This window comes from Plecotus auritus (assembly GCF_963455305.1).
Source record: "Plecotus auritus genome assembly, chromosome: 2".
Taxonomy (NCBI): Eukaryota; Metazoa; Chordata; class Mammalia; order Chiroptera; family Vespertilionidae; genus Plecotus; species Plecotus auritus.
The window spans coordinates 44,408,624-44,423,937 of record NC_137771.1 but is presented as its reverse complement, the minus strand read 5'-3'; the positions used below and the strand labels follow the sequence as shown (position 1 = coordinate 44,423,937).

At 39.5% G+C, this 15,314-nt stretch overlaps 1 protein-coding gene across 12 annotated transcripts in view; it reads right to left on the bottom strand.

The window, feature by feature from the left end:
- Positions 1 to 15,314, bottom strand: part of NFIA (nuclear factor I A) — a gene marked incomplete at its 3' end in the record, with an annotated part of 384,408 nt that overhangs the window by 109,948 nt on the left and 259,146 nt on the right. For all 12 annotated transcript variants that reach the window (XM_080656321.1, XM_080656311.1, XM_080656316.1 and 9 more), the window contains exon 5: positions 2,222 to 2,339. In XM_080656321.1, coding sequence (XP_080512447.1) covers positions 2,222 to 2,339 — 118 coding nt within the window. The remainder of the gene's footprint in view (positions 1 to 2,221; positions 2,340 to 15,314) is intronic.

The window sequence follows — 15,314 nt, the reverse complement described above, 5'->3', positions numbered from 1 at the left end:
CCTCAAAGATGGTAATAATAATTCAAGATAGCAAAGGCTAAGGGTCCAGGAAAAGCAGAGCTACTACATATTCCTTTTGGGGGGCCTCATGCTCTACTATTTCTAACTGAAAGAGTCAGTCCCATTCTTAAGAGGTTTCAGTGTAAAATAGCATGTTAAATTCAACAGACCTGCATTTGAAAGTAGACTCTGCCATTTACTAGGTCTGTGACCTTGGCAAGTTACTTAACTTCTCTGAATTTTGGGTTCATCCACTGTTAAATGGCCACACTGTCTATATTATAAAATTATTATGAAGATTAATTGTATCAGCTATGTACAGCACCTAATACACTGCTGCTCACAGAACAGGTGACCAATGAAAATTTGCACATCATAAACAGATGATTGATTGGTGAACTTTTCTATATATAGATCTGGGGTATTCTTTTGGGTACATTTTCTAACCTGTATGAAGATAATTCTACTGAGTCTATATGTTTAAAGAACAATTTTAAAAAAATCATCTGAGGAGAGTCTAATGAGAGTAAAACAAACATATTACTGAGTTAATAACTACTGATGCTGTTTATAATTAGCTCCTTATCAGGGTTAGTTATTTGCAGACTATGAGAATGACATTAATGACCAGGTTTCCCCTCAGCGAGTCACAACAAAAGGCAACAAAACAGCTGGGAAGTCAAAGGGATGGGGTGAGGAGCACTATTTGGGACATCCATGGTACATGCACAGAACACATATGAAAAACAAACAGCCTGTCAACTTTTAAATTAATCGCTGCCCACAAGTGTTTGCAAAGCTTTTTCATGTTGACTGAGCGCAGTTACACACAATGTTTCTTCCATCAGCAAACATTCAAAATCCTCAAAATGCATTAGCACCTGAATGTGTTCACAATCTCATTCTTTTATTATAAATGGACTTTGGATCTGAGACTTTTTTTCTCCTGAGGAGCTGATATTGCAGTGAACTGTAGGAACATTCAAGCAACATGAAAGATGATGGCAGGATTTGGCAGTTATATATAGAGAATAACTGTTTCTTTAACTACTTTCAAGGTGTTCGTAATGACTAAGCTGATTTTTTTTTGTAAGTAATGATGATTAAAATATAAAGTCAAGGTAAGCATGAGTCTTTACCAAAGAAAATGTCTATAATTGGGACATTGTTTCAAACAATAAAACTGGTACTCGCTTGTGGAAGAATATGCCTTTGTCGAATGTTTTTCTGCAAAGTAGACAAACATTAAAGATCGTTCTGTGCCATTCTTTTCTTTGTTGTCACAGTCCAATGCTAAAGCCAATTTGTAAAAGAATACTGTGGGTTTAATGCCTAATCCCTCTCCCTCTGGTCCAGGTTATCTAGAGACAACAGGATCTTGCAAAAACACTTCATTTTTATTTTGGCTTTGTGACTTCAAGGGGATCAAGCACCCTATAATCGTTATCTGGTGGTGCTCCTCCATCTTTACTCTTTTGAGGTCTCCAGGTGCACTGGGGTTCGTGATCCAGCCTCACCCTGCTATGGGACCCATTCACTTTCATAACCTCGCACCAGTCTATCAAATAGGTTTATCTCTTAGGGCAGCTCCAACAGACTGGATTTTGAGCCCTCTGGAGGTTCAGCAGGAGAAGAGCTGGGACTGAGCTCTTCTGTGTGTGCTGTGGGCATGGGGACTAGGACTGGTGTCACCAGGGTCAAATTTGTGCTAAACATGCCGAAACACACATCCGTTTCCCTAGTCAAGCCTCGTCCTTAATTTCCTGAGAACATGCTACATTCATCATCCATCCTTCCTCCATGCTTTTGCTAGCGTTTTCACCCACACAGAACAGCATTCCTTTCCCTTTCCATCTCACCAACCCTAACTAACATTATCACTGAGCATGAGTCACTCTTTTTGGATAAAACCTTCTTTATCTATTTTTATCCTTTGTTACATAATTTAGCTCACTGTTTTTTACTGTCTGGTGTGTGTTTGTGTGTGTGTCTGTGTGTGTGTGTGCACACGCATATGATTTATCTATCTGTCTATCTGTTTCTGCTGCATGTGCATTTGCTTTCCCTTCCTAATGAGTCTCAAAGTCTGTTGGGGCGGAACCCACCTTCTAGTACCTTCTACTGCTTTAGGCACACTGCTAAACACCTAGCTGGCCTAGAATTAAAATCAAGGCATGTAACTATGAAGCATGACATTTTTAAGAGCCATCAACCACCTTACCTGGTAGAGGATGTGCTGGGTAAAGACCTCCTCATGGCTCCCGGACTCATGCTGTAGTATGAAGAACTTTCCAAATCTGAGAGAGAAAAATTGGGGCCAGTTCCTGCAGCTATTGGTGCTAGAATAAAACAAACAAGAAAAAGAAAACTCACATAAGTTAAATTCTGTGGATAAAAGATCAGTGAGAGTGTATTTCAGTATTGCATTTAACACATTTTATTTTTGAATTTATAGGGTAAGCTTATCCAAAAAAATCAGTAATAAACTCTGACCTCAAAAGAATGTTGACAATAAAAATAGTCTCCACCAGAAGACATATTTTTTATTTCCTAATGTACCTTTCCTCTTTCCTCTTTTTTAAATGGTAAATCATCAGTAGGGTTGTAATGTTTCTGGATGCTTTTAACAAAAATACCTTCATGTTTTTGGTTGAAACTTTTCTTCAATGACCAGCCAAAACATTCCCTGGGCTTTTCTATTTTGTCTGATTCTGATAGCTTTTGCTCATCTGTATTTTGGAATTAGGTCTGAACTGCAAATTAATCTTTCTAATTTCTCGTGATGAGAAATGTGTGATTTCTCCCTAACTCTGAGTCACCTCAGCACCCTGCAAACACCCTAACTTAAATATTCCTCTCACTAGGCAGAGCCTTCAAACTATGGTCCCTGCACCACAGTTTTTGTAGATAACGTTTTATTCGAAAACACACACACACACACACACACACACACACACACACACACATACACACATTCATTTAGGTATTGTCTCTGCTTCCCTCCATGAGAACAGAGAGCAACTGTAACAGGAAACCATATGGTTCACAAAGCAGAAACTATGTAGAAGAATTTTCCGACCTTTGATTTAAGGGATTGTTAAGGATAATTTTGACAGTATGTGATTTTCAGAGTAGATTCTTATATGAGATGTGATTCCCTGTAATTTTTTTTGTCCTAGATTCTCTAGATACCTTGTTTTCAGTAGTAGCATAATACATTTTTAAATAAATAAAGAACATATATCAATCTTTGTAACACAACTCTGTGTCAAATTAGTGGTGCAACTATATTAGTATAAATAATCTCTTCTTTTGAAAGATTATGAAAAGCAAAACCAATATGTACATTTATCACACTTGAATATAATTTGGGACTATTGGGGTTATATTGTCATCTAATATGAACCCTGACAGTCAGTAAGTACTGGTAAAATGGAACTGATTCCTCATCAAAGGAGAACCAATAAAGTAGGAGAAGGTTACCATCAAATTTGCATTTGCAATCTAGAAACATCACTGTGCCATGAGCACAGATATAGTGGGGAGTAGGGTGGCAATTGAAGAATTATAATCAGTAAAATCACAGAGGCCAGTGGAGCCATTAAAATAAGATAAATTCAAGGAAGGGATGGGATGGATGAGTCTAGTGTAAGTTATTTAGAAGTTAGAATCAAGAAAATGTGTTGACTTCTAAAGTTTGGTAATGATGGAAAAGGGGGAGTATGAGATGAGTCCCAGGACTATTGATTGGGGAAATTGTGGTCATTCATAAAATGAAAGAATCAGGGAAGGCTGTGAGGGGATACAGCAATTTCTAAGAAGAAACACTTAGTTGTTTGATTAATAGCAATGGATAAACCTTAATAACTGTCATTATATTAAAAACAGTCACTGCTAAGAGATGGAAAGCTCTGAAATCCACATATGCTTTCTGAAATTCAAACACATCTTTTGATGACAGGCTCTCATGGAGGAAGGGCCTTTAGTTCAAAAACAAATCGTCAGGCTTGACTGTACGTGTAAACAGAGTTCTGATTAATAATTCTGCTAGTCACTCCCTAATTTGCTTTTTATATTAAATTTGTCTGCATGTTTCCCCCTTTTATTTCATAATATTTTATATTTTATGGGGGCTGATTATTCCTTCATGGGTCTGGATCACCCATCATCTCATTATATACTAGCAGCTTGGTATATAATAGGTACTTATTAATGGCTGTGCCTTCGTGGAGCTCCGAGATTCACATTTCTCATTAACTAAAGAAGATGGGAAAGGATGATCAGTGTCAAGATCTGAACTTAAATTTCCTTCACTAGTTTCAGGATGGGGTTGAGGCCTCAGCTGGATGGAGTAGATGCTTCCCTCCTCAGCACGGAGGGAACCTCAGGAGCCCACGCTCCCACTCTTGGAAGAAAAAACAGAGCAAGATGAGGGTGGAACAGGCGAGAGGCAGAGTCTGAGGCCCTCTCCCTCACCATGAACATCCAGCTGCACTTGTATCTAACACTTTATCTATCATGTTCTTCCCTGGAAAAGTGTCTTTTACCTTGCTTATCTTTTTGAAATGTCAAGGGAGACAGAACAGGTGAAGGAAGAAAAATACGCATGTAAATATAGTGCTCTACCTCTCACAAAGCTTAAAAAATAATTAAGCCCACAGAAATGTTCCCTAACTTGCCCGTATGTTTACTTCCTGTGAACCACTCAGTACACTGTAGCTGTCACCTAGCCAAGAGCAGCAGGTGGCCTGGCAGCATTGTGACACTTCCCATAGTGTCTGTTGGACTTCTGGTGAGTAACTTCAGGGCTTGGCAAACTGATTACGTGTGTCTTGAATTTTAAAACCTCACTAAATTTCTGAAATGAGAATGGGTTTCACAACCTGCGTTAAATAATCCTAATAACACACACACCCAAACTCTGCCTTCTTCAAAGCAGGCTTGTGTGGAACGTCCCCTGGTCCATTTGTGTGTATGTATCATATGGAAGGGCAGTTTATCGGAATGGATTTTGATTCAGTGATCCTGGGACAGCCAAAGAGAAAGCCTCATATCTAAGGATAGGGGGCACTGACCACATATCCCTGCAAAAGGGGTAGGTATTCTCAGGGCCTGTGTACTGGACAGGAAGAGACTGTGGGCTTTCAGCAGGCTTTTCTGAGTACTGGTAGGGCCATGTTTTGATAAGTACTTTATTACATCTAACTTAATCCTCAAAATAACCTTTTCTGGAAAGCATATTCTTTGATTGAGAAGAACTAAGCCCTGTAACGAGGAATGAAGGAGAACCAGCAGTAAGATTCAAGGATGTCTGACCCTGAAAACTCTGCTCTCCCCCCTCCCAACCACCTTGATTTTCACATACAATATTTGCCTTAAACTTAAGACGATAAAAAGGCGTATAATGTCTTTGTTCCTGTAGGGTTTACAACCTAGTAGAATGAAAATAATACCTGAATATCTAATGCAATGTTGAATGGGTTCCATCTCAAAGGGGAAACAAAAGGACTGTGTTAGGAAAGTTCAAAGGAGTAATGGATCACACTGGCTTGTGGGATCAGAACAAGAGTTGATTTCAGAAAGAGTTAGCAATTAAAACAAGCCTTCAAGGATGGTTAGGATTTAAAGAGGCAGAGAAGAGATAGGAGAGGGTCTCTTGGCAAATGACAATGCATGTGGGTAAGTTTGGAGACAGGATATAAAATGATTTGTGGGATCCATGACAGTTTGTGAGTAGAGAAAGGATAATTGTTGCATCTGAAGAATGGCAATATGACAACAGTGTACAGAATACAAGAAAGAGGATGAGACTCTGGAGGTGGAGAAATCAGTTGGTAGGTTGATTTAGGTCCTGGCAAGAGGGAATAGAGGCCTAAACAATGCTGTCAAGAAAGGAAATAGAGTTTTTACAATGGATATTTCACCTCTTCCAGGAGAGTGAACATGTATAGAAGACTTTCCAATTGTGCACTATGAAAGGGTATCAATAAGCAAATGATGATATTATTTTAACAAATGTAAAATACCCATGAAATATATATAACTCATATAATGTGCTTCTTAGCTAATACTGGTAACAAATCCTGCAAATTAGGAAACTAAAAGTTTTCAAGGGTGAGATGACTTTTCCAATGCCTGCCTAGGATGCCATGCTGAGCTCTGAAGCTCATGACTAACTGCCTTCTGGTGTGTTATAGAGATTACACAGGGCCACTGCTAGTCAAACATGGGGATGTGAAGGCAGGACTGGACCAATCACAATGCTTCCTGCCTGTTCTCTATATTGTGAAGCCTGATTTTGCTCCATCTGTACTTGACCATAGGCCTTATCATTCTTTAATGATCTCATATATAATATTTTCTCCCCAACTAGACCTAGTGCATCTTGAGGGCTATAGACACCCTAGGGCAGCGGTCGCCAACCTTTTGGACCTCATGGACCACCAGTGGTCCACGGACCACCGGTTGGTGACCACTGCCCTAGGGCATAAAAAAGGTGCTGGCCTGGGCCTGGGAGCGACTATTTAGAGTCCCAGCACTGCCAATAACCTATCTGACTTGGTTAAGTCATTAAACTCTTTGGACTTCATAATTCTAATAACAGTGATAAAGATTAAAACTCACCACTTCCACCACCACCCACTGCTATGGCCAATACCATCCCAATAACAGGCTGACATTTATTAAGTATCCTTTATGGGCCAGACACTGGGCTAAGAGCTTTAAACACATCATTGCATGTAATCCTTACAATACCACTAGGCAGGAACTGTAGTAGGAAGAGGTTAAGTAACTTTCATAGTTCACAAAGTCAGAGGGTTATACCAGATGACTAACCCCACAGATCCCACAGCCTCTTTTGTGTTCCTAAACAGTTCACTACAGTTCTGTATACACTGCTGATGATCAATAAATATGCTCTGAATTAAGAAGAGTAGGTAATTACCCTCTCTCCATACCTCCAAACTTTAAGTAATTCAAAATGAAACTTAGAAATCCATAAATACACATAGGAGGACTGACTGCTCAACTTTCTTAAGCAATATTGCAATTACTCTAACCTGAACTTGGTGTGGATTTGGTTCCACTGTGGAATTTTTCTCCAAACGTTAACTTTTGTTTCTTCCAATGTTATTTCTAAGTCATCCCCCTCCCCCTTCCCTGTCATGAGTAGAATGTAGTCTTTGTGTCATTTCTTAATAAATGGCTTGCTATTAAGGAATCATTATAGTAATGTGGGCTATTGGAAGAAAGGGGTTACTTTAGTAGCCAACCCTCTTAATGACCTGCTCTTCTGTACACATTAGTAGTTGGACAAGGTTGTGGTTATTGAACTTCTGCCATCCACCAGAGACAATCTGCTCAGGCTTGTATTGTTGGAAAGAGAGGATGATGGAAAAAAAAAATTCTATCCAAATTTTCAAACTACTCTTCCTGGGAGATGAGAGTGCAATGAGTTTATAACTTGTTCAACAGGAACTGGTGGGCAGCACTGACTAAATGACCAGTGTGGCCAGCTGATTGCTGATGGCACATATCCTCTGTGAGGCTGCGTTCAATGACATGCAACAGATATTTATGGGGCACTTTTAATGGGCCGGGCACTGTTCCAGATGCTTGAGATCCATTGGTGGGCAAAGTATATAAAAACCCTGCCCTTGTGAGGTTTACATTTTATAGATTAACAATCATAGTTGCTGCTTCTTTCAAATTTTCATGGCAACTAAAGACTAAGAAATAATGGCCTATAGGTACCCTCTTCCCCCAAAAAAGACTATCAGGATTTAGCACTCAATTTCCAACTTATAAAATAACTATCAAAAAATAAAGAGGGCTATTTTATTCCCAGATTACATACTCTATGTACTCACAGAGGCTTTGGGAACTTGTACTTTATTACAGTGGGAGTTTGTGGGGGTAGGTTAAGGTCCAACAATAGCACACAGTTCCATGGGCCCAGCACAATTTCGTGTTGTTTTACATTCTAGTGGCAAAGACTTTGTAAGTAAGCCCATGTCACTGCACAAAAGGAGAGAACATGGGAAAATACTTGTTCTTCTTACCATCAAAGGCACAGTTGTTAAATGCACAATGCTATGAAAACTCAAGCAAATCTGGAATCGTCGTTAAAAGGAATTATCTTGGAGAGTAATTTATGGCAAAAAATTCAACTCCTTTGTTATCTTCCTTTTACCATAATATACTTCCTCAATACTGCCTGTGAGAGGGGGCTTTCAGAAAGAAAAAAATAGTAAGTGTAGTCAAATTAACTCATTTTATCAATTTGTGCTTTTGGCCAGAGTTTCCTGACTGTGCCTACGAGGGGCTGTAAAACTGATGAATTTGCATGGAAAAAGAAACCAGTGTAAGTAATTTGTGTAAGAGGTAACACGGACATAGACTGTTATAATTCAGACATCCTGCAGATAGCAGACTGCTGCAGTGTGAGCAGTTACGGGTTAGAAAAATGACCACACTGCAGTCAGTCTGACTTCAATGGAAATCAATCATAAAGGTACATTCTCTGCAGCTCGTACACCACAGTCTTCAGCAACTCCTTTGCCAAGCAGATTTCTGGCCTGTAAACCATGTGCTGATCTCCTTTTTTGACCCTTGCTTTCTGAAAGGTCTGACCAAATGCAGGCTAAGGGGATAGTTTTCCAGACTGGAAACATAAAAGAAAGGCACTGAACTAAAACCAGGATTCCCCTCTATGTGAAAATGAACTTCCCTGCTATTTTAAGATTCAAGCAATGCTTTTTTAAAATGTGGCATTAGGTGCCAAAAGCCAGCAGAATGGTAACCCCATCAAAGGTATCTGCTAACACAGAGACATCACTGTTTTTATACAACCATGTTTTATGGACACAACTTACAAAATGTATGTGTGTGTTGTGTGTGTGTGTGTGTGTGTATGTGTGGTAAACAGTGAAATTTTTGCTTCTTAAAAAAAGTTTTCCTTTTGCTAAAATAGGATCAGATCACTGATACTATCATCCTCCAATTCTGAACCATGAAGATCATTTATCTTTGATAGATAATTACTGTGAGTTCAGTTTATAAAATAAATGTGTTCAGGCACTTTAAAGAAAGCTCAGTCTTAGAACTCAAGAAACTTAGACCTTTACTCTATAAAGAAAGGACTATTTCCTACTTTTTTCTCTATTCTCCTCAGCACCCAGTGCAAGATGCTTCATATATTTATATGCAACAAATATTTACTAAGTTGAACTAAAATTATGAGCTTGCTAATGAAAAACAGCTAACAAGTAATATTTATTGAGCACTTATTATGTGCAGACAATGTGCGAGGTTTTTACCTGAATTTCTTCCTTGCTGCATCTCTATGAAATATCTATCTTTATTATTCTCATTGACAAATGAGAAAATTAGCTGTGAGGTTAAGTAACACGATCAAGATCACACAGCTAAATAAGTGGCAGAGCAGGGATTTGAACCCAGATAATTCTATCTGCCCGAAGAAACAAAGGTAAAAACCCTACATTTCTGGTCTCTCTATTCTTCCTTTGTCATCAATTACTGGGGAGAGGAATTCAACAAGATTTAAATAGAAGAATATTGTCACCTACCACTTAGCTGTCAAAGCTGGGTCTCGTCCTCCTCCTTTTATAGGTCTTTGGAGTTACACATGTCTGCCAGTGCTTCCCTGGATAAAGGGCCTGGTGCTGGGTCTAGCAGAGCCATCCAGGGGGGTGAGCAATGCTGACGGATCTCCTGCATTAGTGGCTTCTGCCTTTGGGACCGAAATTGATTTTCTGCATTTTAGAGTATCCTCTCATCTTAGCTTTTGTTGAGGTCAAATGTGGTGCCCGCTTAGTATCTGATGCAGCCTTGGCCATGGGATTAAGTCTTCCCTGACAGGGGATGGATTTGATGACCTAAGAGGTCTTTTCACCACAATGATCTATAAACCAGGGAAGGGCTTCTAAACATAAGCCCCTTAACCAAGAGTGCACTGGGACTATCTGACCATTAGCTATCAGGAAACCAAACTGCATCAACAGAGCCCTATCCCAACAACCTACACATCCAACTGTCTACAATAATAATTCTCAAAATTTTCACCTATAACTATTCAATTTTTTTTCTCTTCCATCTATTCAAAAATCCTAATATGTACTCACATTAATCAAATACTAAATTAACTCAGTTCCAGCATTTGACATAATGCGTGGCTTTGCTAAGTGTGGACTCTACCAACTTAATCCCAGGGATGCCTACAAAGTCACCTACCACAGTCTTTGGAGTCAATGTAGCTATGATAACACAGTCTAGCCCAAATCTCAGTAATAGTTGTGGTCTTGTTGTGGGGTGATTAAGATTTCTGTCAGGCTTTTAGAAATCCTAAAAAAATGACTTTTAGTTCTCTAGTATTATATATTAGATATGAATATCTGTTCTTAAAAATATTGAGGTTTATGAGTGCATAAATAAAGGATAACTAAAAATGACTTTGTCAGTAATGAACTCTAGTTACTCATGGGGAATTTTTTAAAATTGATTTCAGAGAGAGGGAGAGAGAGATAGAAACATCAATGATGAGAGAGAATCATCAACTGACTGCCTCCTCCATGCCCCCTACTGGGGATTGAGCCCACAATCCTGGCATGTGCCCTGAACTGGAATTGAACTGTGACCTCCTTATTCATGGGTTGACATTCAACCACTGAGTCACACTGGCTGGACCACAGGGAATTTTGATGTTCATAATTTAAGAGACCACGATGTGGTTAGTCACTTCAAAAGTTATTTATGTGTTAGATTGAGAATTTTAAACATCTTGTTATCCATTAGATACCCATGAAGAGAAAAATTCCAGAATAAAGCAGAAGAATAGGCTTTGGCTGAAAACTTGAGGAGTAAGAATGTTCTGGCTTCCTAAAGTAGATGAATTAGATGTAGTATTGGCATGTTCTTATTCTTTCAGAGTTATTAATTCTGAAGGGGTCACTATGATAGTTCTTCTAATAAATTTATTTTTGGAACATAAATTCTAAAACTGGTCCTTCTTGATTTATACACACACAAAATACATATACACACACACGTTTTTAATAGATTTTCTGATAATGTGGTTAGCTCCAGAATGAGCTCTGAGCACACAGTGAGAGATCAGGGACAGAGGCCTTTCTCAATAGTAATCACAACAGTTTACCAGTGAGTATCTACTATATGCACTTGACATTCTCTTGCTTAATCCTCAAAACACCCCTGAGAGGTGTTCCTATTTCTAGCACTCAGACTTGGGCCCAGCACACAGTTAGCACTTAATAAATATTTGTTGACTGAATGAATGATTGTTACCTATGAGGAGAACAGAGCTGACAAGGGATACATATTGCCCAAAGTCATATAGTTAATAAGTGGTGGAGCTAAATTACCAACCCTATATCCTGGACTGTTTTATGATCTCATGCTGCCATCTTGTATATAGATTTTATATAATATATATAATATGTTATACATAGGCAGCATAACCAACCACTTACCTAGGAAAGATTAGAAAGAGATGAACACACAAATACTGATCATAACAAATTAGTATTTACATCAAGGTGTTATGTTTTCTGCTTGTGCCTGAGTCAAATTTTTACAATAAAAATGTTCATAGTTTGGTAAATTTAGCAGCAGCTTTAGCTAAGAACAGAACAAAACGCCCCCTAAATTCTGCCATGAGAAGTCTCACTGCCAGCTCTGACCAGGAAGGCTGTGGGAATATGAGTGCAACAGGAAGGCCTGGGCTTGGTGAGTGACACTGACTGATGAATCTGCTGATGTCACGAGCTTGTTCTTGCCATAGTTCTAATCTCAGCTGCCATGGTGTCACAACACCACTGCTGGGACAAAGGTATATGCACATTTCTATGTATAGGTAAGGTGGGACACCTCTTCCTCTCTTAGGTGAGGAGAGTAGGATAGGAAACATCAGGTTTGGCAGTCCATACTGTGAGCTGGGATTCAGAAGAAAAAGCAGTGGGACAAAAATTTCTACCAGCCCTTTCCATTTGCTGCCAGCTTTACTGTCCCAATATTTGCCCCAAATATGTCCAAAAAATTTTAAAAAAAGAAATTATATAACAAAATATATTTTTGAGCCGAAACCGGTTTGGCTCGGTGGGTGGAGCGTCGGCCTGCGGACTGGGGGGTCCCGGGTTCGATTCCGGTCAGGGGCATGTGCCTTGGTTGCGGGCGCGTCCCCGGTGGGGGGTGTGCGGGAGGCAGCTGATCAATGTTTCTCTCTCATCGATGTTTCTAGCTCTCTGTCCCTCTCCCTTCCTCTCTGTGGAAAATCAATAAAATATATTAAAAAAAAAAATATATATATATATATATATATATATATATATATTTTGAACTAATTCAACTTCAGCATTTACTTTGAAAATTTATTGGAATATAGTAGGGGAAACTCACTAAATTAAGCCAGCATGACCAGCATTTATCTCCCTAAGAGTATTTAAAATTTTCTCTCTCGCAGAGGGGTTGATTAAAACTAGAAAATGAAACATTTGAAATGTCATAATATATTCAAGATAAGGTGGCTTAAACAGGCAAAAAAAATATATATATATAGGGCTGATCAGTACTTTCTGTTCTATAACTTAACAGATTTTCTTTAAAAACTCTGGAAGAGGAGCCATTGACTTCTACAGATGGAAAGTGTGTGATGTTCATTTTAAAATTACTAGTAGAGCCTGCTATTGACCATCTAATTATGCCGAGTTCCATTTATAAACATAGCTAACCACTAAGTTTATGGAGACTTTTTGTGCTGCTTTAATAGGATATTGATCGAGAGCATAGTTTGAGTGTACTGCCATTGGATTGTGTAATGGCAAACAAAGGCAAGGTCACAGCCACTGCTTGTGCTAGGGCTGCAGTCCATTTTTTATTATAATCTTTTTGTTTCTTCCTTTAATGCTCAAGCCCATATGATTTCTTTCGAAAGAAGAGCTTGCTTAAGAATCTAACCAACTTTTAAAATTAATTTCCATGCAAAGATCATAGCTATCATGTTACTTAACAGAGAAGAACAGGCCCCTTGTCCAAGTGGTCGGCAAACTCTTTAGTCAACAGAGCCAAATATCAACAGTACAACAATTGAAATTTCTTTTGAGAGCCAAATTTTTTAAACTTAAACTTCTTCTAATGCCACTTCTTCAAAATAGACTCGCCCAGGCCGTGGTATTTTGTGGAAGATCCACACTCAAGGGGCCAAAGAGCCGCATGTGGCTCATGAGCCGCAGTTTGCCGACCACGGGTCTAGTCTATATCACTTTACTCAAGATCTAAAACACTGCAACTAAGTAAATGGCACCCTACAGGACTGGGTGCCTGGAATCTCTATCCTACATCCTCAATTTCCTGATGAAACCTTTTCTGCATAAACATTTTTTAATATTCAAGTTTGGGTTTGTTCCTATCAAAGAGCTTCATTTTCTTATTGTACCTTGTAGCTGAGTTATTTCTGCTATAGTAGCTCCATTATGTCATGTTAAGATATTTAGAATATTGCCAATAGTTCATACTAAATAAGCCAGAAAATCCTGAGGGTATGGCTATGGGTGCTCAAAGACACACAGAGGACCTTGAGGCTTAAAAAAAGCAGTTTAAAAATGAACTACAATTTGGGTCTTAACTACAATTCCTATGTGAGAATATAGATAGAAATAGTACGCATTTCTAAGGCAGAAAACAGCCACTAGGGTGCCACCTCATGCCAGGCTGAGGCATATGCCTGGCTCCATTCACTCCCACTCTCCATTGACAAACAGCTTGGGAATCCTGGAGCCACCCAGCAGCCCAGCTTTGTGGCAGAGCCAGGACAATTCAGCTGCTGGATTTTAATAGATTCTGCAGCAGTGCAACAGGAACCAAAAATCAGTCTGGGTAACTGAGAGCAGTTTTCACACCCAAAGACTCTAAGGCTGGCCACAGTGTACTGAGAACCATGGCTTTTCAAAATTCCAGGGCCATGAAGTCATCCCCAGCCACCAAGTTTACTTAACCCTTGCAGCCAGCTCGGGTGTACAAACCGCTGCCTGGAAAACTAGAACCCGCCAGTCCAGAGTCACAATGGCTTGTGTGTATTTGCGGTTTTCCTCTTTCTCAGCAAAGTATTTAGGGTTTCAGAGTCGCTCCACCAGCTTCAAGTAAAATAGTCAGCACTTTAGAAGGAAATGGGCAAAAGAAGTGGATTTTTCGGGAGGATTTTCTGGGTTCATACCAGGAAGGGTACTTGACAGCCTCAAGGCACACACCTGGAGGGAAACACGGTGCAAAATAAACAAGAGTTGGTGCTGACCCAGAGAGCTACTGAAGAGCACCATTTAGCAGCTCGTAGAGTGGGCGCTCTTTGTAGCAACTTTATGGGAGAGAGACCCATCTGAAATGCTGCTGGAAGGCTTTGTTTGAAAACGCATCATCATGTAAGAGCCATAGAGCCATTTCAACAGATGGTTCCTGTGTCTTTCCTCACAGTACCACACTCAAACAAGGTTGGTGATTGCGAACCACAGTGTTAGCACTGGTCAGCTACTCCCCCAAAGCAGAGAGGAAGTCTCTGTCTCTCTGGCATAGTGTCTAGTAGTCTGAGTAGGACTTCTCTCTCCCAGGGAAGAAAGTAATAAAAAACTAGAACAATTTTCAGATGGTCCTGTCACCTGAGGGAAAAGGAGGGTAAACAAACATACATTTACTTTTATGCTATAGCACTTTCTTTGCTGCGAAGACAAACAGGACTCTCCTTTCTTGCCTTTCATGAACTCTAGATAATGCAAAAACAGAAAAGAAAAAAAGAAAAGGCAGGAGGTAAGGGTGAGAAGGGAATTGGTGGGAGACTCCAACAGCTCCATGCATCTAATCAATACAATAACCTTGTTGCCGACTCTCACCTCTGAATGTGTGAGGCTAAGCCAGCAGCTTTCTCTTGACTTTCTCTGCCATGGCCACCCTGTAGTAACAGGATTATAAACATCAAACTTAGGCCATCATTATTTCAGTGAATCCTCATGAGGAAATACTGAAATAGCACCTCCCTCCTCTATTAAATTTAAAAGGAGGAAAACTAACGACAGAAACTAACTGGAAACGTGGGGAAAGAAATATTTATATTAGCAAATTCAAAAATTGAATGCTAAAGAGGCCAGGATAAGGGAAAACTTTCAAGCCAAAGCCACCGTTAGTGTGAAATTTCCGGACTATATATTTGGTCATAGTTAGTTGTGGTTGGGGGACTGGGTGGGGCTGGGATAGATAAGAAGGTGTTAAGAAAAAAAATCTGCAACACAGTG